The sequence below is a fragment of the Cricetulus griseus genome, chromosome 6, assembly GCF_003668045.3.
Source record: "Cricetulus griseus strain 17A/GY chromosome 6, alternate assembly CriGri-PICRH-1.0, whole genome shotgun sequence".
NCBI classification, from domain to species: Eukaryota; Metazoa; Chordata; class Mammalia; order Rodentia; family Cricetidae; genus Cricetulus; species Cricetulus griseus.
In genome coordinates this window covers 66,180,259-66,203,274 of record NC_048599.1, presented here as the reverse complement: position 1 = coordinate 66,203,274, position 23,016 = coordinate 66,180,259, and the positions used below count along the sequence as shown (strand labels likewise).

The 23,016-nt window shown below is 39.2% G+C and overlaps 1 protein-coding gene across 1 annotated transcript; it reads left to right on the top strand.

Annotated features, from left to right (window-relative positions):
• The first annotated feature begins 7,474 nt into the window (after positions 1-7,474).
• Positions 7,475-8,413, top strand: LOC100774586 (olfactory receptor 4F6-like). The gene has a single exon (XM_027420998.1). It carries the CDS (start codon positions 7,475-7,477, stop codon positions 8,411-8,413), a length of 939 nt encoding a protein of 312 aa, XP_027276799.1.
• Positions 8,414-23,016: the final 14,603 nt, after the last annotated feature.

Below are 23,016 nucleotides of genomic sequence, written 5' to 3'. Positions count from 1 at the left end.
GAGCAATCTACAGATCCAATGCAGTCCCCATCAAAATCCCAACACAATTCTTCACAGACCTTGAAAGGTTTTAGTTTTACATATTATTCCCTACCAAAATTCATGCCAAAAGATACAAGAAATCTTGGTGGGGAGGAAAGAGACTAGCAGGGGAGGAAAGTATGTGAAGACTAGGGAGGTAACAAGGGGGTGAATATAGTCACAATCCATGATACTGTATAAGAAATTGTCTATATAAGGACTAGGGAGTTAACAGGAGGGGTAAATACAGTCTCAGTGATACAGGATAAGAATTGTCTATAGACAAAACTAGGAGTAATGAATATACAGCAATAAATACGGGAAGAAGATAATTGGGGGAGGAGGGAGAAAAAGACATAGAAAGAGAGAATGTCACATGATTTGAGGGGCCCACAAAGGCCTAAAGAAACAATGGGATCGCTTAAAGTTGGAGTTACAGGTAGTTGGGAGCACCATTGCCTAGCCCCCATCCCTGATACAGTTTTTAGGAACAAAACTCAGAGCCTTTTCAAGTTACTTTTACATAGGAGAAGAAGTGATTGAATCACATCAGCATGAAACAGTGGAAAGTATTTCATGAAGGGAAAAATTGTCATTTAGTAACATATCATAAAACTCTTCATCACTGAAATATAAATACTACTGAAATATAACTGGAATCATAAAAACACATATAAAGTATTAACATGAAAAAAGATCATTCACCTAAAACTGGTATTTTTTAATTAAAGCACTTAAGAAAACTTTGATGCATAATGTTAGTTAAATCAGGGTCATTACACAATCTGCATTGTATCACAGCTCTGCCATTTCTAGCCTCTACAAGGGCATGCTGGATTTGTAGGACATTTGAGTAGGGGGTCAAGAAATATGATTCTCTTGATACCTTGTTGCTTAGTATGGCATACTCTGATGCTATATTTTGGATTCATAAAGGTTTTTGTCTTATATCTTCCAAACTTCCATTCTGTGAACGCCTCAGTTAATTATCAGAGAAAGAGGGGGGAGGGAATCTGTGTATCTGTGTGTGCATATGATGTAAAAACACATATTTTTGCATATATAATCTGATTTCATTGATGTTGACAATATTCTTGCAATAGAGTATTGAGAAGGCGCCTTTGTTTTTTTCCATATATTCCTCTTTATTAATTCTTTTAGTTTCATTTTACATTCCAACCACAGTTCTCCCTCCCACTCCTCCTGCTGCCCTCTTGCCTCTCCCCCCAGTGCACCCCCGTCCACTCCTCCTCATGGGTAAGGGTGTCCATGAGGAGTTGACAAAGTCTGCCATAATAGGTTGTTGTAGGGACAAGCCCCTCTCCCATGCATTAAGGCTGAGCATGGCATCCCACAACAAGCTAGCTCTTATACCAGGTTTGTATCATGCTCCTACAGCTAGGAACCCCTCAGATAGTCCAATCTTCACTACTGTCCCCCACATATGGAGGGCCAAGTAAAGTCCCCCTGGAGTCTCCACAGCTGTCAGTCTAGACTTCATGAGTTTCTACCAGCTTGGTTCAGCTGTCTCTGTAGATTTCTCCATTATGATCTTGACACACATACCTTTGCATAGTGGAGAGGATGTCTGAACTGGTCTAACCCTGTGATAATATTGGTTAAATATCCCAGCTATCATCACAGAGCCTCCATCCAATATTTGATGGAAGCAGATGCAGAGATCTACAACTAAGCACCAGGCAGAGCTCTGGGAATCAAGTCAAAGAGAGGTAGGAGGAGGTGTCTTTCAATTTCAGTCACTAGTCTGTGTTTCTACTTTTATGTTCCTCAAATTTATTTAAGGGAAGGATACCTCTTCAACACAAGGCACAAAAGAATCTAGAAGATCAGGTGACCAAATCAAGCCAAATTTGTAGTATCAAGATTTAAACTGAATGAGAACATATATTAAGGGAAAACAAAATGCACTAGCAGGTAGAGAGACATTGTCACCAAGCTGACAACCTGAGGCAAGTACCTCAAACTCAAATGGCAGAAGGAAAGACCCAAAGCCTTCAGGTTGTCCTCTGAACCATATAAGTAAGTGCATCATGAGCACACACACACACACACACACACACACACACACACACACACACACACTACATAGAGGAGGGCACAAAAAAATTAATAAATAAGGAGAAAGGAAAATATTTTAAAGGCTTATTAAAAATATGTTGTATAAAAGAAAAGAGCAGACATAGAAGACAGCTGACATTCCTTTGAGTGGAAGTTACAGTAACACCACCTCTGAACAATGAAAACACAGACATCACATTGAACAAGGTGTTGTAACACCAACCTATAACCCCAGAACTCTGGGGGCTATGACAGGAGAAGCACAAGCTCAAGTCCAGCTTGGGCTACATAATGAGACCATTTCTCTGATGATAAGGGGGTCAGCCTGAGATGTAACTTACTTCTAATGAAGCCTTAGCTAATCAATACAACTCAGATTAGTGAGTCACAAAATCTCTAGTTGTTGAAAAATATTGTAAACTCTTGCTGCCAAGAGGTGGAAACTATTTCTCAAATCGTTGAGCTGACTTGGTACCTGAGCTTGCTTTGACCAATGAGGTGTAGCAAAGGGTTTGTTTCTTAATTTCCAGAAGTTAGGATGCTATGCAGCATGTGTTTGGGATGTTTTTATCCTTTTGTTGCTTGCACAACAATCAGCAGAAAACAAAGCTTTGGCAAGACTAATGACCAAATACTATTTTCAAAGAACAGCCTAAACTGTAGAGCTCAGGGATTCAAGGCATATGAGTGAGGCTACCTAAATCCTTCCAATGCCAGTCAGTCTGCTAGATGGACTAACTTCTGAGGAATTCCAATTGAGACCAGAAGAACTATTAATTTAGGTACTGTGTAATCACCAATGGAAAATGATATATTGTGTAGCTATAATTTGCAAATGGCACTTTTGCTGATTCCCTACATAGCTTTTAGGTAAAGAAACAAATTTTACCTGTAAATTTTAGGCTCTATTTTTTTTTTTTTTTTGGTTTTGGTTTTTTGGTTTTTCAAGACAGGGTTTCACTGTCTAGCTTTGGAGCCTATCCTGGTACTTGCTCTGGAGACCAGGCCGGCCTCGAACTCACAGAGATCCGCCTGCCTCTGCCTCCCAAGTGCTGGGATTAAGGGCATGCACCACCAACACCCGGCTATTGATATTTTTAAGAGTCTTATTGTATAAAAGTCAAACTGAAAATGACTTGTCTTTTACTTGACTCACTGACTCTTTGGTTGATAAATTTGAGTTATTCTAATTGAGTAGTGTTTTTTCTCTCCACATCACATAATGATAACAAATTGACTCGATGTTGACCACACAACTGTACCTCTTATCACTTCTAATTTGGTCCTCTTTTCATGGGATGTGGATTGCATCATGTAGTAAACATTGACGGACATTTTACTCATTTATCTCTCCATTCCTACCTTCCTATAAAAATGATATACATTACTTTTCACTTTTAGAAAGCATATATTTTCAATCTTATAGAGTTTACCTTATTATAAATAAGAAAACCAATAGGCCAAAGGTACTTTAAAATATGTAAAAACATTTAATATTCACAAATACAAAAATCCCTAGTCTCCCTTATTTCTCCTCAAGTGACCCATTACCACAGTTTCCCTTCAGCTCTGGCCAAATTTCTGTGGTCCTAGGAAACAATTCCCTTGACCAAATGTACGCCAAATGGCAATGCCAGAGTCCTATGACAACACTGAAGTGACTTTCCCAAGTTGTTAATTAGCTGCCTTTCCCTCTGTGGAGGTATTACACTTGACTTTTATGCCAAGCCATGGCATAGGTTAGAGCTTGACAGCACTGGGTTGTCTAACTTGTGATCATTACGACACTGATCCAGGTAGGTTACATCGATGAATGCTGCCTTTTCATTATTTTCTCTAGTTAGCACACAAAATTCTGAATTTCATAGTGTGTGTGTGTGTGTGTGTGTGTGTGTGTGTGTGTGTGTGTGTGTGTGTGTTATACATTGTTTGTTTTGACCTACCTTTCCAGCCCTTCTTTGTACCACAGTCTATCCCACTGATTGAAACTGTCTTTGAAGAAAGTCAGAATTTCAAGTATAAACACCATAGAGTGGAGGAAAGATCTAATGAACCAGAAGGAATAAATCCAATGTGGAAATTGCAACATATTGCCCATCAGTTAAAGTGTACAAGTCAGAGGAATGAGCAAAGTCATGAAATGATCAGCATGGTAGAGGATATTCCAATGGCATTTTCATAGAAGTCTTACATGTGCATCCCACAAAAGGAATCAAAAAATTATCCAGCTAGAGAAAATATCAGTAATTTTGGAATACAATAAAGAAATTAGAGTCCATATATATGGGTTGGAGGTCTGAATTCTAACTGTAAGTACAATATTTATAGTTATACAATAAGCTGTTAAGACATATGCTCATATTGTATAATCAATTTGGGATGATTAGCAAACTATTGCTTAAACATTTATTGTTCCTACATAGTAACTTTTTTTAATTGAAATAGATTCTTCTCTCAAACAATACATCCTGACCACAGTTTTCTTTCGCCTCATTCCTCCCAGCTGCCCCCAACTCTCCCCATATCCTCTAGCTCAGATCCACTCCCCCCTTTATTTCCCTTCAGAAGAGAGTAGGCTTCCAAGAGACAATAACCAAAACAACAAAACAAGCTACAATAAGACAAGGTGAAACCCTTCAAATGGAGGCTGGGCAAAGCAACCAGATAGGAGGAAAAGAGTCCCAAAAGCAGACAAAAAGACTAAGAGATAAACTTACTCTCACTGTTAAAAGTTCCACAAAACAACATAACACACACAGAGGGCTTGGTGCAGACCCCATGGTTCCCACAGACTCTGTGAGCCCATATGCACCCTCATTAGTTGATTCAGTGGGTCATGTTCTCCTGGAGTCCTTCATCCACCTCTGGCTCTTACAATCTTTCCTCCCACTCCTCCTCGGATTCCCCAAGTACAGAGGGGAAGGACCCAATGGAGACCTCCAATTTAGCCTCTCTTTCTTGTATGTCTGCTGTGGGTCTCTGCACGTCCTCCCATCTCCTGTCACAAAAAGCCTCTCTGCTGATGACTGGAAAAGACACCAATTTATGAGTATAGAAGAATAATATTGGGAATCATTTCATTGATTTTTTGCCAGTCATTATTTATTCTAACCTAGGTCTCAGACTATCCAGTCTCCAGTTCCTAGACATCCCAAGCAGTAAGGGCACAGGTTTTCTCTCATGGTGTGGGCATCAGACATTGGTTGACTACTCCCACAAACTCTTTGCCACCATTGCCCCAGCACATCTTGCAAACAGGGAAGATTTTAGGTCCAGGGTTTTGTGGCTGGCTTGGAGTCCATGTGTCTCTTTCAGTAGCCTGCAGAGTGCTTTACCACACCGAAAAGACTAGAACATAAGGATGAAGGCTCCATACAGGCACCAGCTCATCCTCTCCACATTGACTAAACTATGTGGATGTTGACCTCTGCAATGGGGCCCCCGCTGTCAGTTTAAGGAGAAAGATCCCCTGTCCTAGCAGCAGCCTCACCCCCAATTCTGCCCTCTTTTAAAGCAGAGCCATTCTGTAAAACAAACAGAGTGTGTGAAACCTGGGGAACTGAGTTTTAAGTAGAGCATTGACTAGCTGGACAGTCTACCAACAATGCCCACATCTGCTTTCCAGACCATTATTACCTATAGAAACCTACCCACTTTTAAACCTTTGCTAACTTGAAAGACTAAAAATTACACTATTTCAAGATGATTTATTTACCTATTATCCTATGTCACATACTGAAGGTATTTTCTAGCCGTTGTGCTTAAAAACAGCACTTTAACCAAAATAACAAAAGGTGTTCTCTCATTGTCTACCTTAGTCACATGAATATCCTAACGAATATACTCAAAAAATTTTGATTCTTAGAGGTAGAAGTGCTGAGCTGAAGCAAACATCTATGTAAAAATCAGAAGGCATTTCAAACTGAACCAACTGATTTTTCTCCCATCAGGTATGAGGATGCTTCCTTCTCCATTAATCCCAAAACCTTGAATTTTGTCTGATATTCAAACTCTTCTCTAATTAATAAGAAAAGATTATTATGTTGATATTTTTGCATGTGTTTAATTTGTGAATGAATTCAAGAATCTTTAGTAAAACAGGTCCTTGCCACATCCTCTGACATGTTTGCTATCACTTCTTTGTGAGGGATTCATAACACATTGCTTTCATTCTGTTTGCCTATTTCACTTGATATTTTCCAAATTTTCCTTCACTGAGAATCAGACAGAATATGGTCCAGAGGTTCCATGCCTTCTTTAATTTCTCCAAATCACACAGTGTGTACTATAAACCTGAATCCTCTGCCCTTTTGTCATCTCAATATAGAGATAAAAGAAATGTCTATCTCCAAACTTTGTCCCCTGGAGAAAGGGAAAGAGTCACCATCCCCTGAGCAAATTAAGGACATGGGAAGAGGGGGGAGGGAGCTATGAGAATGAGAAGGGAAGAAAAAGAAAGAATGCAGAGGTCATGAGGGAGCAGAAAGGTTGAGTTAGGTGTAGATTAGAAGAAAGTATATGTAATGGGTAGTGTTTTAGTTGGGGGGATGGTAGGGGAGGAAGGGAGGGAGAAGGGAACTGGGATTGTCAGATAATTCAATCTTGTTTGTAATTCAAATTTAAAAAGTCAAAAAAAAAAAGAAATGTCTATCTCTGCTGGAGGAGAGAGAAATGGCCTCAGGGTCAGGGAAGCATGGTTAGGAAACAGCCAGGAAGATGCTGAATAAAGAAGAGACTCCAGTTTCGCAGCATGGAACTGAGAGCTCTCTAAAGATGAAAAAAGAAGAAATGTGTATCTCTGGTCCAAAACTAAGTACATAGGCATTTTAATTGGATCATATGTATAGTATTAATATACATATATATATATACATATATATATATATATTTGACAGTGAATATCCAAAAAACCAGTTAGCTCAGAGTCATCTGAAAGATATACCTGTAACATTATGTTTTTCAATATAACAAATATGGTTACACAAGTAAATGAAAGCATTAATTTTTGGTATGCTTTGAATACTGAGATATATGAGAGGAATACTAATTGCTATTGGGAGGCCACAGAAAGTATTTTTATATTTTTTATTTTTTGAAATTATAAAACAAATACATTACCTTCCTCCTTTCCTCCCAGCAATCCCTTCCTAGTATTCCCCCCATGCTTTGTTTCAAAATCATATCCTCTTTTTCTTTCACCTTCACACACACACACACACACACACACACACACACACATTCCTAAATACATAACTATCTGGTATGTAAGTCTTTCATGTGACTTTGTCAATCGAATGATGCTTGTCTGAAATCAAAGTTTCTCACTGTTCTCCTATTTCAGATAGCATGAAATTTGTCACAGCCAGCAGAGGCAATGGGTGAAGCAAACCGCTCTGTGGTATCTGAGTTTGTCTTCCTGGGACTCTCCAACTCATGGACAATACAACTACTTCTCTTCCTCTTTTCCTGTATGTTCTACATGGCAAGTCTGTTAGGAAATTTTCTTATTGTTCTAACTGTGACTTCAGACCCCCATTTACAGTCTCCTATGTACTTCCTGCTAGCCAATCTTTCCATCATTGACTTAATATGTTCATCATCAACAGCACCAAAGATGATTTATGACCTTCTCAGGAAGCACAAAACCATCTCTTTTGGGGGCTGTATCACTCAGATCTTTTTCATCCATGCAGTTGGAGGCACTGAGATGTTACTGCTCATAGCCATGGCTTTTGACAGATATGTAGCCATATGTAAGCCTCTGCATTACTTGACTATCATGAGTCCACAAAAGTGCATTTTGTTTTTAGTTGCTTCCTGGATTATTGGCTTCATCCACTCAGTGACTCAGTTGATTTTTGTGGTTGACTTACCCTTCTGTGGCCCTAATGAATTAGATAGCTTTTTCTGTGACCTTCCTCGGTTTATTAAACTGGCTTGTATGGACACCAATGCATTGGAATTTATGGTTACTGCCAATAGTGGGTTCATTTCTGTGGCTTCCTTTTTAATTCTGATCATCTCTTACATGTTTATTTTGATGACTGTGCAAAAGAAATCTTTAGGTGGTTTATCGAAGGCCCTCTCCACTCTCTCAGCTCATGTCATGGTGGTCATTTTGTTCTTTGGACCCTTAATCTTCTTCTACATGTGGCCATTTCCAACATCACATCTGGATAAATTTCTTGCCATCTTTGATGTAATTATTACCCCTTTTCTAAATCCAGTAATTTATACACTTAGAAATAAAGAGATGAAGGAGGCAATGAAAAGACTATGCGTTAGGTTTGTGAATTATACTAAGCTTTCTTAAATTACTGAAGATACATAAACATGGAAGTAGAATTTCAGATGGATGTGTGCTATATAAACTGTTATGTTTATACAGAATATTACAGTGTACTAATATGTGATGCACCCTTGCTTGTTTTCTGCCTGAACTGAGTTTGGATATTATTAACTGTTTCCAGGAAAGACTTGAAGACAAGAGAGTTTGCCAGGCTTAGCTCATCAATAATCTTACCTCACTACAGTGACCAATTCAATAATGGTAACTGTTAAAGAGCACATTTCTTTTTCTTTTTTGGAACATGGCATTTGGCTTTACTCAGGTGGTTTTACAACAGACTTATGGAAGCACACTGAAAGTTACCTAAATGTTCCAGAGAGCCTGGTGAAAGAGCACATTTCTAAAGATTGCATTTCAAATGGACTGTTTTACTTGAAACACAAAGATTAACCTTTCCTTCCTTTGATTTGGCATACTCTCCTGATGAATTATTTTCTGTCCCTTGAGTATCTTGTTTATCAGCCATTTGTGTGATAATCTGCTTTTTCACAATCAAGTAAGGAGACAGAAACCACATCAGTTTTGTTGGAGGGAAAAAAAAGAAACTCTGATATGAACAATTGTTGTCTAAGTATAAACTCTATGCTAAACAATTTTATGAAAATTGTTTTAAAATAAAATCCTACATTCAGCCCAGAGACACAGGCCAATTCAGGAAGGACTCCTGTACTAAAGGAGCCTTTTGGGATCAAGTTCAAATGCCTCATTTTTCATGCAACAAAATCCAGTTGGAAAGGAAAAAACAGGGAATGTAAGAAAGATGCATCCTCTTCCCAAATTCATTCTGTCACACATGTGTAGAGGGTCTGGATCAGGATCCCCAGCTGTTGGTGCAGACTCTGAGTTCCTATGAGCCCAGATTATTTGTTTCTGTGGGTTCCCTTAGATTGACCTTGATATCCCTACCTCCAACAATCCTCCCCCCCCCCCCGCTCTTCATTAGGATTCCCCTAGCTCAGCACAGTGCTTGACTGTATTATCAATCTGATTACAGGAGATGGCCAGTTCAGGCCACTTACCTACTATTACTAGGAGCCTCAGCTTCGATCATCCTTGTAGATTTTTAGGAGTTTCCCTTGAACCAAGAGTATACCTGACCCCAAGACTTTGAATTTTAAAGGGACTGAATTTTTAAGTGTATTTTTAAGGTCTATGCAACTTTTAAAATTTGTAATGTTTACATTGTGATGTTGATGGTAATGTGTGATCTTAGGGAAAAATAAGAAAACTACAGGTTGGCTTACCAATGTTGTGTTTGTGTATCAGGCTGACCAGGGGTCAATTGTGCTGGCCAGTTTTATATCAACTTGAACAAGTTGTATATTTAATAGGAGAGAACATCAATGAAGAAAATGCCTCCTTTAAATCTGGCTATAGGCATTCTTATAATTATTGACTGATGAGGGAGGGCCCAGCTCATTGTAGGTGGTGCTATTCTTGAGCTGTTGGTCTTGGGCCAATCCACAACTCTGACAGAAGACCCTTGCTCTACCAAAGGTCATGCCAGTACCCAGAATAAGACGCTGCCTGCAGATCTCCAGTAGTCCTCAGACATGACCCAGCTTTCCGCAACAGCCCACCTCCCATTGTCATGATATGCTGGCCCACTTCTCCTGCACAAGCACCCCACTCTATGAGAGAACATGCTAGTAACCAAAACACCAGAGGCCATGCCAATTCCCAGAAGCTCAAAGGCAACACCAACACCCAAAACCACAGAGGTCACACAGGTCTCCATAACACTAGCAGAGGCAACTTACTGTACTAGAGGACTCAACAGTCACCAAACACAGGCATCTCAGACCTAAAGACTAGAGAAGAAAAAGAGAGCCAGCAAAAAACACCCATCCAACAAAGATAAACTAAGTAATTGACACCTAAACCTTATTACCCAAAACCCAGATGCCTAGAGTTCAGTGTAAAAACACAATTAACAACAGACATAGCAATATGTCACCACTAGAACCCAGCTGTCCTGCTACATTGAGCCCTGAATATTCCAACACAGTTGAAGCACAAGAAAATGACCTTAAAACCAGCTTTATGAAGATAATAGAGGTCCTTAAATAGTAAATGAATAAATCTCTTAAAGAAATTCAGGAAAATACAAGCAAACAATGAGAGGAAATTAATAAATCACTTAAAGAAACACAAGGAAAAAACAAGAAGGTAAAGGAAATGAATAAAACTGTTCAAGACTGAAAAGGGAAAGAGAAACAATAAAGAAAACACAAACCAAGGGAATCCTAGAGTGGAAAATCAAGATACCTGAACAGGAACTACAGACACAAGCTTTACCAACAGAAAGCAAGAGATGGAAGTGAAAATCTCAGGCACAGAAGATACAGTAGAAGAAAATGATACATTGGTCAATGAAAACATTAAATATAAAAATTTCCTGACACCACTAGGGAAATGTCTGGAGATCTACAAAGATGACACCAGCTAAAAATCTAAGCAACAGAGTAGAGGCTAACTTAAATGCCCTTGCCTGATAATGAGATTGATGACTGACTTATATGCAACTGGATAGCCCTCATCCAGCAGCTGGTGGAAGTAGAAGCAGACATCCACAACTAATCACTGAACTGAAATGGAATCCAGTTGCAGAAAAGGATGAGTAAAGAGCAAAGGGGTCCAGACTAGGCTGGTGAAACCCACAGAAACAGCTGTCCTGAACAACGGGAAACTCTTGCTCCCCAGACTGATAGCTGGGATACCAGCATGGGACTGATCCAGACCCCAGGAACATGGGTTTCAGTGAGGAAACCTAAGAAATGTACGGGACCTCCTGTAGTAGTTCATTACTTATCCCTAGCATAGGTGTAGACTCTGGGAGCCCATTCCACATTGAGGAATATTCCCTGAGCCAAGACATACGGGAGTGGGCCTAGGCCCTATCCCAAAGAATACGATAGACTCTGATGACACCCTATGGAAGGCTTCACTATCCAAGGGAGCAGAAAGGATATGTGATAGGTAGGGTTTTAGTTGGGGAGAGGAGAGGAGGGAGAGGGAACTGGGATTGTCATGTAAAACAATCTTGTTTCTAAATCAAATAAAAAAAAAATCTGTGATGGGGCTGGAGAGATGGCTCAGAGGTTAAGAGCACTGGCAGCTCTTCCAGAGGTCCTGAGTTCAATTCCCAGCAACCACATGGTGGCTCACAACCATCCATTATGAGACCTGGTGCCCTCTTCTGGTGTGCAGATATACATGGAAGTGGAATGTTGTATGCATAATAAATAAATAAAATCTTTTTTTAAAAAATCTGTGAAAAAAAAATTCCTGACACAAAACACCCAGAAAATCTGCAACACTATGAAAAGACAAACAGAAGAAAACAAGAATAGAAAGAGATGAATCCAAGCTCAAAGGCCCAGAAAATATTTTTTAACAAATTCATAAAAGAAAAATTATTAACCATAAGAAGGTCATATATGAAGGTATAAGAAGCTTATAGAACACCAAATAGATTGGATCAGAAAAGAAAGTCAACAACCCCACACATAAAAATCAAAACACTAAACATATGTAAGAAAGAATATTGAAAGCTGCAAAAGAAAAATGCCAAGTAATATATAAAGACAAACCAGTTATAATTACACCTTACTTCTTCTCAATGGAGACACTGAAAGCCAAATAGACTGGACAGATAATTTGCAGACTCTAAGAGACTCAGACTACTATATCCAGAAAATTTTTCCCTTACCATAGATGGAGAAAACAAGATAATTCATGATAAAGTCAAATTTAAACAATATCTATACAAAAATCCAGCCCTACAGAAAGTACTAGAAGGAAAACTCCAACCCAAAGAGGTTAACTACACACATGACAACACAGAAAATAATTAATCTCACACCAACAAAAAACAAAAAAGGGGAAACACACACACTACCATCAACAACAAAATAACAGGAATTAACAATCTTTAGTCATTAATATCTCTCAGCATCATTCGGCTGAATAAATAAAAAGACACAGGCTAACAAAGTGGATATAAAAATAGGATCCCCCAGAGGCAGTCCTGCCTCCATCCACCGGCCCAGGTAGGCCAGGAGCTGTTTCTGGTTCTGGTTCATCATCACTGCTCAGAATCATCTGACACCAGAGACCTGAGTGCCGGACAGAGTTCTGCAGCAGGATCTGAACACCGAACACCCAGAGGCAGTCCTGCCTCCATCCACCAGCACGAACACTTCTGACTCCCAGTTAACAATGACACCTCCATCCACGAGAAGAGGACCCACAACAGAGTATTGAATCTGTTTGCATCTACTAGAAGAGAACCTTGGTCCCACACCCACCAGGATAGCAAGAAACTCCTGCTACACCCAACAGAATAAAGGATGAGAAGAGGACAAGGTAAAAAAGCACATTCAACAACAGAAAACCCAATATGACACCACCGGAAACTAGGAACCATACACCAGAAGGACCTGAACATCACGATGCAGATGAACCAGAAGAGAATGACCTTAAAAGCATTTTCAGAAAAATGATAGAGGACCTCAAAGAGGACATGAGAAAATCCCTTAAAGAAATGGAAGAAAAAACAAACCAAAAAAATACAAGATATCAACAAATCTCTCAAGCAAACAGTTCAAGACCTAAGAACTGAAATAGAGACAATAAAGAAAGCACAATCTGAGGGAATGCTGGAAATAGAAAAGCTGGGAAAATGATCAGGAACTACAGCTGTAGGCAAAACCAACAGAATACAAGAGACGGAAGAGAGAATCTCAGGAGTTGAAGACACACTAACAGAAATAGATTCATCAACCAAAGAAAATCTTAAGTCCAAAAATCCCTATAACAAAATATCCAGGAAATATGGGATACCGTGAAAAGACCAAACCTAAGAATAATAGGTATAGAAGAAGGTGAAAAAATCCAACTCAAAGGCACAGAAAACATATTCAACAAAATCATAGAATAAAACTTTCCCAACCTAAAGAAAGACATGCCAATGAAAATACAAGAAGCCTACAGAACACCAAATAGAGAGACCAAAAAAGGTCTCCACATAATAATTAAAACACCAAACATACAGAACAAAGAGAAAATAATAAGAGCAGCAAAGGAAAAAGATCAAGTAACCTATAAATGTAAACCTATCAGAATCACACCTGACTTTTCTATGGAAACTCTGAAAGACAGAAGGTCCTGGATAGATATTCTACTTACATTAAGAGACCATGGATGCCAGTCCAGACTACTATACCCAGCAAAGCGTTCAATCATTATAGGTGGAGAAAACAAGATATTCCATGACAAAGCCAGATTCAAACAATACATATCCACCAATCCAGTCCTACAGAAAGTTCTAGAAGGAAAACTGCAACCCAAGTAAGTTAAATACAACCAGAAAAATATAGGCAATAGATAAACCCACTTTACCAACAGCCAAAAGGAAAAAAAGAGAGAATCCCACACATAATCTCTCCACCATTACCAAATCAAAAACAAACAAGAATGAACAATAAATGGTCATTAATATCCAGCAACATTAATGGTCTTAACTCCTCTATAAAAAGACACAGATTAGCAGAATGGGTAAGAAGACAGAATCCTTCCTTCTGCTGCATACAAGAAACACACCTCAACTTCAAAGACAGACAATACCTAAGAATTAAAGATTGGGGAAAGACTTTCCAATCAAATGGACCCAAGAAACAAGCAGGGGTAACAATCCTAATATCCAACAAATTGGACTTTAAACTAAAATCAGTCAAAGGAAATGAAGAAGGTCACATCCTACTCATCACAGGAGAAATCCATCAGGATGAAGTCTCAATTCTGAACATTTATGCCCAAATACAAAGGCATCCACGTTTGTAAAAGAAACATTACTAAAACTCAAATCACACATAAAACCGCACACACTTATAGTGGGAGATTTCAACACCCCACTCTCACCACTGGACAGGAACATCATACAGAAATTAACAAAGAAACAAAAGAACTAATAGAAGTTATGGCACAAATGGACTTAACAGGTATCTATAGAACATTCCATCCAAATACAAAAAATTTACCTTCTTTTCAGCGCCACATGGAACCTTCTCTAAAACTGACCACATAATTGGCAATAGAGCAAACCTCAACAGGTACAAAAAAACTGAAATAACCCCCTGTGTCTTATCAGACCATCATTCTTTAAAATTACAATCAACAACAACACGAACTACAGAAAACATACAAACTCATGGAAATTAAGTAACAACCAATTGCAAAATTCAATGGTCCGGGAAGAAATAAAAAGAGAAATTAAAGATTTCCTAGAATTCAATGAGAATGTGGACACAACATATCCAAACCTATGGGATACTCTGAAAGCAGTGCTAAGAGGAAAGTTGATAGCGCTAAATGCCCACATGAAGAAACAGGAGAATAATCACACTAGAGAATTAACAGCACAAGTGAAAGCTTTAGAAACCAAGAAGCCAATACACCCCAGAGAGCAGACACCGGGAAATAATCAAATTGAGGGCTAAAATCAATAAAATGGAAAGTAGGAGAACAATACAAAGAATCAATATAACAAAAAGTTGGTTCTTCGAGAAAATCAACAAGATAGACAAACCCTTATCCAAAATTACCAAACAGCAAAGAGCGAACATGCAAATTAATAAAATCAGGAATGAAAAGGGGAACATAACAACAGACACAGAGGAAATCCAGAGAATCATCAGGTCATACTTTGAAAACCTGTATTCCTTAAAATTTGAAAATCTAAAGGAAATGGACAATTTTGTGGACAGATTTCACTTACCAAAATTAAATCAAGAACAGATAAGCAACTTAAATAGACCTATAACCCCCTAATGAAACTGAAGCAGTCATTAGAAGTCTCCCAACCAAAAAAAGTCCAGGGCCAGGTGGCTTCACTGCAGAATTCTACCAGAAATTCAAAGTACAGCTAATACCAATTCTCCTCAAAGTATTCCACACAATAGAAGCAGAAGGGTCATTACCAAACTCTTTTTATGAGGCTTCAATAACCTTGATACCCAAGCCACACAAAGACATAACTAAGAAAGAGAACTACAGACCAATATCCCTCATGAATATTGATGCAAAAATTCTCAATAAAATACTGGCAAATCGAATCCAAGAACACATCAGAGAAATCATCCATCCCGATCAAGTAGGCTTTATCACAGGGATGCAAGAATGGTTCAACATATGAAAATCCATCAATGTAATCCACCATATAAACAGACTGAGGGAAAAAAACCACATGATCATATCACTAGATGCCGAAAAAGCCTTTGACAAAATCCAACACCCCTTCATGATAAAGGTCCTGGAGAATAAGGGATAACAGGAACATACCTCAACATAATAAAAGCAATATACAGCAAGCCGACAGTCAACATCAACTTAAATGGAGAGAACTCAATGCAATTCCTCTAAAATCAGGAACAAGACAAGGCTGTCCACTCTCTCTATACCTCTTCAATATTGTCCTTGAAGTTCTAGCTAGAGCAATAAGACAACAAAAGGAGATCAAGGGAATTCAAATCGGAAAGGAAGAAGTCAAATTCTCACTATTTGCAGATGATATGATAGTCTACATAAGTGACCCAAAAAAAACTCTACCAGGGAACTCCTGCAGCTGATAAACACCTTCAGCAAAGTGGCAGGATACAAGATTAACTCAAAAAATCTGTAGCCCTACTATATACGGATGACAGATTGGTGGAGAAAGAAATCAGAGAAGCATCACCCTTTACAATTGCCACAAACAACATAAACTACCTTGGAGTAACACTAACCAAAAAAGTGAAAGATCTGTATCATAAGAAGTTTGAGTCTCTAAAGAAAGACATTAAAGAAGATACCAGAAAATGGAAAGATCTCCCATGCTCTTGGATAGGCAGGATCAACATAGTAAAAATGTCAATCTTGCCAAAAGCAGTCTACAGATTCAATGCAATCCCCATCAAAATCCCAACACAATTCTTCACTGAGCTTGAAAGAACAATTCTCTACTCTATATGGAGAAACAAAAGACCCAGGATAGCCAAAACAATCCTGTACAATACAGGAACTTCTGGAGGCATCACCATCCCTGACTTCAAGCTCTATTACAGAGCTATACTCCTAAAAACAGCTTGGTATTGGCACAAAAATAGACAGGTAGACCAATGAAATACAGTTGAAAACCCTGATATTAACCCACACAACTACGAACACCTGATTTTTGACAAACAATCCAAATATATATGCTGGAACAAAGAGAACATCTTCAACAAATGGTGCTGGCATAACTGGATGCAAACATGTAGAAGACTACAGATAGAACCAAGCCTTTTGCCCTGCACAAAACTTAAGTCAAAATGGATCAAAGACCTCAACATAAACCCAGCCACACTAAATCTACTAGAAGATAAAGTGGGAAATGCCCTTGAATTAATCGGTACAGGAGGCCGCTTCCTGAACATAACATCAACAATTAATAAATGGGACCTCCTGAAACTGAGAAGCTTCTGTAAGGCAAAGGACATAGTCAGCAAGATAAAATGACAGCCCACAGACTGAGAAAAGATATTCACCAACCCCACATCTGACAGAGGGCTGATCTCCAAAATATGCAAATAACTCAAGAAGCTAGTCTCCAAAACACCAAACAGTCCAATTAAAAAATGGGGTACAGAATTAAATAGACAATTCTCAATAGAGGAATCTAAAATGGTTGAAAGACACATAAGAAAGTGTTCAACATCCTTAACCATGAGGGAAATGCAAATCAAAACAACTCTGACATACCATCTTACTCCTGTCAGAATGGCTAAAATCAAAAACATCAATGACAGTTTATGCTGGAGAGAATGTGGAGAAAGGGGAACACTCCTCCACTGCTGGTGGGAGTGCCAACTTGTACAGCCACTTTGGAAATCAATATGGCGACTCCTCAAAAAAAATGGGAATGAGTCTACCACAAGATCCAGCAATTCCACTACAGGCATATACCCAAAAGAAGCACATTCATACAACAAGGACATCTGTTCAACCATGTTCATAGCAGCACTATCTGTAATAGCAAGAAACTAGAAGCAGCCTAGATGCCCCTCAACCAAAGAATGGATAGAGAAAATGTGGTACGTTTATACAATGGAGTACTACTCAGCAGAAAAAACAATGGAATCTTGAAATTTGCAGGAAAATGGTTGGAAATCGAAGAACCCATTCTTACCAAGGTAACCCAATCACAAAAAGACAAACATGATATGTACTCACTCATATGTGAATTTTAGACATAGAGGAAGGGATTACCATCCTGCAATCCACACTGCCAGAGATACTAGTAAACAAATAAGACCCTAAAAGAGACAAACTTTGTCCCCTGGAGAAGGGGAAAGGGTCACCATCCCCTGAGCAAATTGAGAGCATGGGAAGAGGGGGGAGGAAGCTAGAGAGTGAGAAGGAAAGAAAAGGAAGGATGCAGAGGTCATGAGGAAGCAGAAATTTTGAGTCAGGTGTAGATTAGAAGAAAGGACATATGACAGGTAGGATTTTAGTTCGGGGGTTGGTACAGGAGGAAGGGAGGTAGAAGGGAACTGGGATAGTATTGTAATTCAATCTTGTTTGTAATTCAAACAAGATTGTCATATTTTTGTCACTGCCCTCTTAAAGTTTATAGTACACACACACTCACACACACACACACACACACACACACACACACACACACACACACACACACACACACAGAGTTCAGGTAGTAATGAACATCACAGAACAACAATTCATGAAATGAATAAATGGGTAAATGTGAGGATAACACCTTGTGTTTCTAGGAACGGTGTCTCTGTGGAAATGATAATGGAACTGAAAAGAGAAAACCATAGCACATTCTAGTATAGTAGCATTCTAGGCATATGTTAAACAAGTCCAAGGGGCCTGGGAGGGGAATGAGTTTATATCGAAGTACAGATTTATGCACTGTGCCATCCACCTATATCCTGTAAACACCAAAGTGTCCTTGACGCAATCACTGACTACTCACTGAAAGTGAGAGATGCTGTGTGCCTACAAGCGGCTGCAGACAGTCATTGTTCTTTACCTCTTGAGATGACACATTCATCCACTGCAAGCCACTTCCCACAGAAGAGCCCCTGGCATTTCTTGTGTGTATGACAGACATTAATGGATTAAATGGAGATTTAAGACACACACAAAAAAAGAAAGAAACCTCAGAATGTTCCTTCTCACTACTGACCAATGAGAATAATTAGTACACAGTTATTTCATGTCAAAATATGATTTTGAGAAACTCTTCTAATTTTTTCCAAATGTCAACCAATCAGAAACCAACCCGTACCTACTGATGTATTCCTGCAACTTCTGTCTTTAAAACCCAGCAGGAGACAGGGGACTTCGCTCCCTCTGGAGGCTGCTGCATCAGCTTGCAAGACAGGGTCCCTGTCATGGTTGGATGAACAATAAAACCTTGCTTTTACAGTTCAAAAAAAAAGAAATTGTCTATAGGCAAAACTGGGAGTAATGAATATATAGTAATAAACATGGGAAGAAAGGAATGAGGGGGAAAGGTGGGAGGAAAAGACATAGAGAGAATGTCACATGATTTGAGGTGCCCAAAAAGGCCTAATGAAACAATGGGATCTCTTAAAGCTGGAGTTACAGGTCGTTGTGGGCACCACTTCCCAACCCCCATCCCTGGCATGGCTTTTGGAACAAAACTCGGAGCCTTTACAGGTTATTTTTACATAGGAGGAGAAGTGATTGAGTCACATCAGCATGTAACAGTGAAGACTATTTCATGAAGAGATCTTCATTTAGTAACATATCATAAAACTCTTCATTAGTGAAATATAAATACTGCTGAAATATAACTGGAATCATAGAAACATATACAAAATGTTAACATGGAAAAAGTTCATTCCATGGATGTCAATAAGGAGGCCTCTGCACTCCAGGGAGCCTCTGGTGGTGGATTAGTATTTTTCCCTGGTGCAAGAAGGGACTTTGAGAGCCCATCCCATGTGAAGGGTTACACTCTGGCCCTGGACACATGGGGAAGGGCCCAGGACCAGCATAGGAAGACTTGGTGGACTTTGCAGAGCCCCCGTTGAGGGCCCTACCCTGCCTGGGGAGTGGTGGGTGGATGGGGTGGGGGTGGGCTGGGGGTGGGGGAGGAGTTTGGGGGGGGGGAGAGGAGAAGGGACTTGAAATAAGCTTGTTCCCTAACTAGAACTAATAAAATAAAAAATAAAAAAAATAAAAAAGAGAGATTTCATGATGGGCTTTCAACCTCTTAGAACCAAAAGCCCAAATAAACCCTTTCTTCTCTAAAAAAAAAAAAAGTTCATTCACCTAAAACTGGTATTTTTTAATTAAAGCACTTAAGAAAACTTTGATGCACAATGTTAGTTAAATCAGGGTTATTACACAATCTGCCTTGTATCACAGCTCTGCCATTTCCAGCCTGTATAAGAACATGCTGAATTTGTAGGACATTTGAGTAGAGGTCAAGAAATATGACTCTCTTGATACCTTGTTGCTTAGTGTGGCATACTCTGATGCTATATTTTGGATTCATAAAGGCTTTTGTCTTATATCTTCCAAACTTCCATTCTGTGAACACCTCAGTTAATCAGAGAGAGAGAGAGAGAGAGAGAGAGAGAGAGAGAGAGAGAATTATGATGTAAAAAACATATATGTTTGTATATATAATCTGATTTCACTGATACTGAGAATATTCTTGCAAGAGAGTAGTGAGGAGGCTCCTTTCTTTTTTCCGTATTTTTGGTTTTTATTTATTAAGTTTTGTTTTACATTGCAACCACAGCTCTCCCTCCCAGCCCTACTGTCCCCCACATGCTCTCCCCAGCCCACCCCCATTCCACTCTTCTTCATGGGTAAGGGCATCCATGAGGAGTTGACAAAGTCTGCCACAATAGGTTGAAGTAGAGTCAAGCACCTCACCCATGCATGAAGGCCAATCATGGCATCCCACCATAGGGAATAGGCTCCAACAAGCTAGCTTGTATACCAGGTTTGTATCATGTTCTAAGGCTAGGAGCCCCTCAGATAGTCCAATCTTCACTACTGTCTCCCACATATGGAGGCCAAGTTCAGTACCCCTAGAGTCTCCACAGTTGTCAGTCTAGAGTTCATTAGTTTCCACTAGCTTGATTCAGCTGTCTCTATAGATTTCTCCATCATGATCTAGACACACACTTGCATAGTGGAGACTATGTCTACCCTGTAATCAGGTTAATGAATCTCCATCCCAGCTATCATCATAGAGCCTTCATCCGATAATTGATTTAAGCAAATGCAGAGATCTACAACCAAGCACCAGGCCAAGCTCTGAGAATCAAGTCAAAGAGAGGTAGGAGAAGGTGTCTTTCAATTTCAGTCGCTAGTCTGTGTTTCTACTTTTTAGGTTCCTGAAATTGATTTAAGGGAAGGACGCCTCTTCAACTCAAGGCACAAAAGAATCTAGAAGATCAGGTGACCAAATCAAGCCATATTTGTAGTATCAAGATTTAAACTGAATGAGAACATATATTAAGGGAAAACAAAATGCACTAGCAGGTAGAGAGACATTGTCACCAAGCTGAACAACCTAAGGCAAGTACCTCAAACTCAAATGGCAGAAGGAGAGACCCAAGTCTTTCAGGTAGTCATCTGAACTACATAAGCAAGTGTAGCATGAGCACGCACGCACACACACACACACACACACACACACACACACACACACACACACACACACACATACACACACACACACACACACTACATAGAGGAGGGCACAAAAAATTAATAAATAAGGAGAAAGGAAAATATTTTAAAGGCTTATTAAAAATATGTTGTATAAAAGAAAAGAGCAGACATAGAAGACAGCTGACATTCCTTTGAGTGGAAGTTACAGTAACACCACCTCTGAACAGTGAAAACACACACATCACATTGAGCAAGGTGTTGTAACACCAACCTATAACCCCAGAACTCCGGAGGCTATGACAGGAGAAGCACAAGCTCAAGTCCAGCTTGGGCCACATAATGAGACCATTTCTCCGATGATAAGGGGGTCAGCCTGAGATGTAACTTACTTCTAATGAAGCCTTAGCTAATCAACACAACTCAGATTAGTGAGTCACAAAATCTCTAGTTGTTGAAAAATATTGTAAACTCTTGCTGCCAAGAGGTGGAAACTATTTCTCAAATCTTTGAGCTGACTTGGTACCTGAGCTTGCTTTGACCAATGAGGTGTAGCAAAGGGTTTGTTACTTGATTTCTAGAAGTTAGGATGCTATGCAGCATGTGCTTGGGATGTTTTTATCCTTTTGTTGCTTGCACAACAATCAGGAGAAAACAAAGCTTGGGCAAAACCAATGACCAAATACTATTTTCAAAGATCTGCCTAGACTGTAAAGCTCAGGGGTTCAAGGCATATGAGTGAGGCTACCTAAATCCTTCCAATGCCAGTCAGTCTGCTAGATGGCCTAACTTCTGAGGAATTCCAATTGAGACCAGAAGAACTATTAATTTAGGTACTGTGTAATCACCAGTGAAAAATGATATATAGTATAGCTATAATTTACAAATGGCACTTTCACTGATTCTCTTCATAATTTTTAGGTAAAGAAACAAATTTTAGGCTCTGTTGATATTTTTAAGTCTTATTCTGTAAAGGTCAAATTGCAAATGATTTGTCCTTTACTTGATCCAATGGCACTTTGGTTGATTGAATTAGAGCTATTCTAATTGAATTGTGTTTTTTTTCTCTCCATATCATGTATTGATAACAAATTGGCTCAATGTTGACCAGACAGGTGCACCTCTTATCACTTCTAATTTGGTCAAGTCTTATTATGAGACATGGATTATATCATGCAGTAAATATTAAGGGACATTTTATTCATTTTATTCATTTTACTCATTTTTATCTCTCCATTTCTACCTTCTTATAAAAATGATACATTACTTTTCACTTTTAGAAGGCATATATTTTCAATCTCATGGAGTTTACCTTCTTATAAATAAGAAAACCAATAGGCCAAAGGGATTTTAAAATATGTAAAAAACATTTAATATTCACAAATACAAAATCCCTAGTCTCCCTTATTCCTCCTCAAGTGACCCATTACCACAGTTTCTCTTCAGCTCTGGCCAAATTTCTGTGGTCCTTGGAAACTATTCCCTTGACTAAATGTACTCAGAATGGCAATGCCAGAATCCTATGACAACACTAAAGCGACTTTCCCATGTTGTTAATTAGCTGCCTTTCCCTCTGTGGAGGTATTACACTTGACTTTTTATGCCAAGCCATGGCACAGGTTAGAGCTCAGCAGCACTGGGTTGTCTAACTTGTGATCATTTTGACACTGATCCAGGTAGGTTACATGGATGGATGCTGCCTTTTCATTGTTCTCTCTCTCTCTCTCTCTCTCTCTCTCTCTCTCTCTCTCTTTTCTCTGTATTGTTTTAGAGCCTGTCCTGGAACTTGCTCTGTAGACCAGGATGGCCTCTAACTCACAGATATCTGCCTGCCTCTACCTCCCGAGTGCTGGGATTAAAGGTGT

Coding starts and splice junctions, on each gene's coding strand:
- LOC100774586 (XM_027420998.1), top strand. CDS start 7,475: ATGGGTGAAGCAAACCGCTCTGTGGTATCTGAGTTTGTCTTCCTGGGA.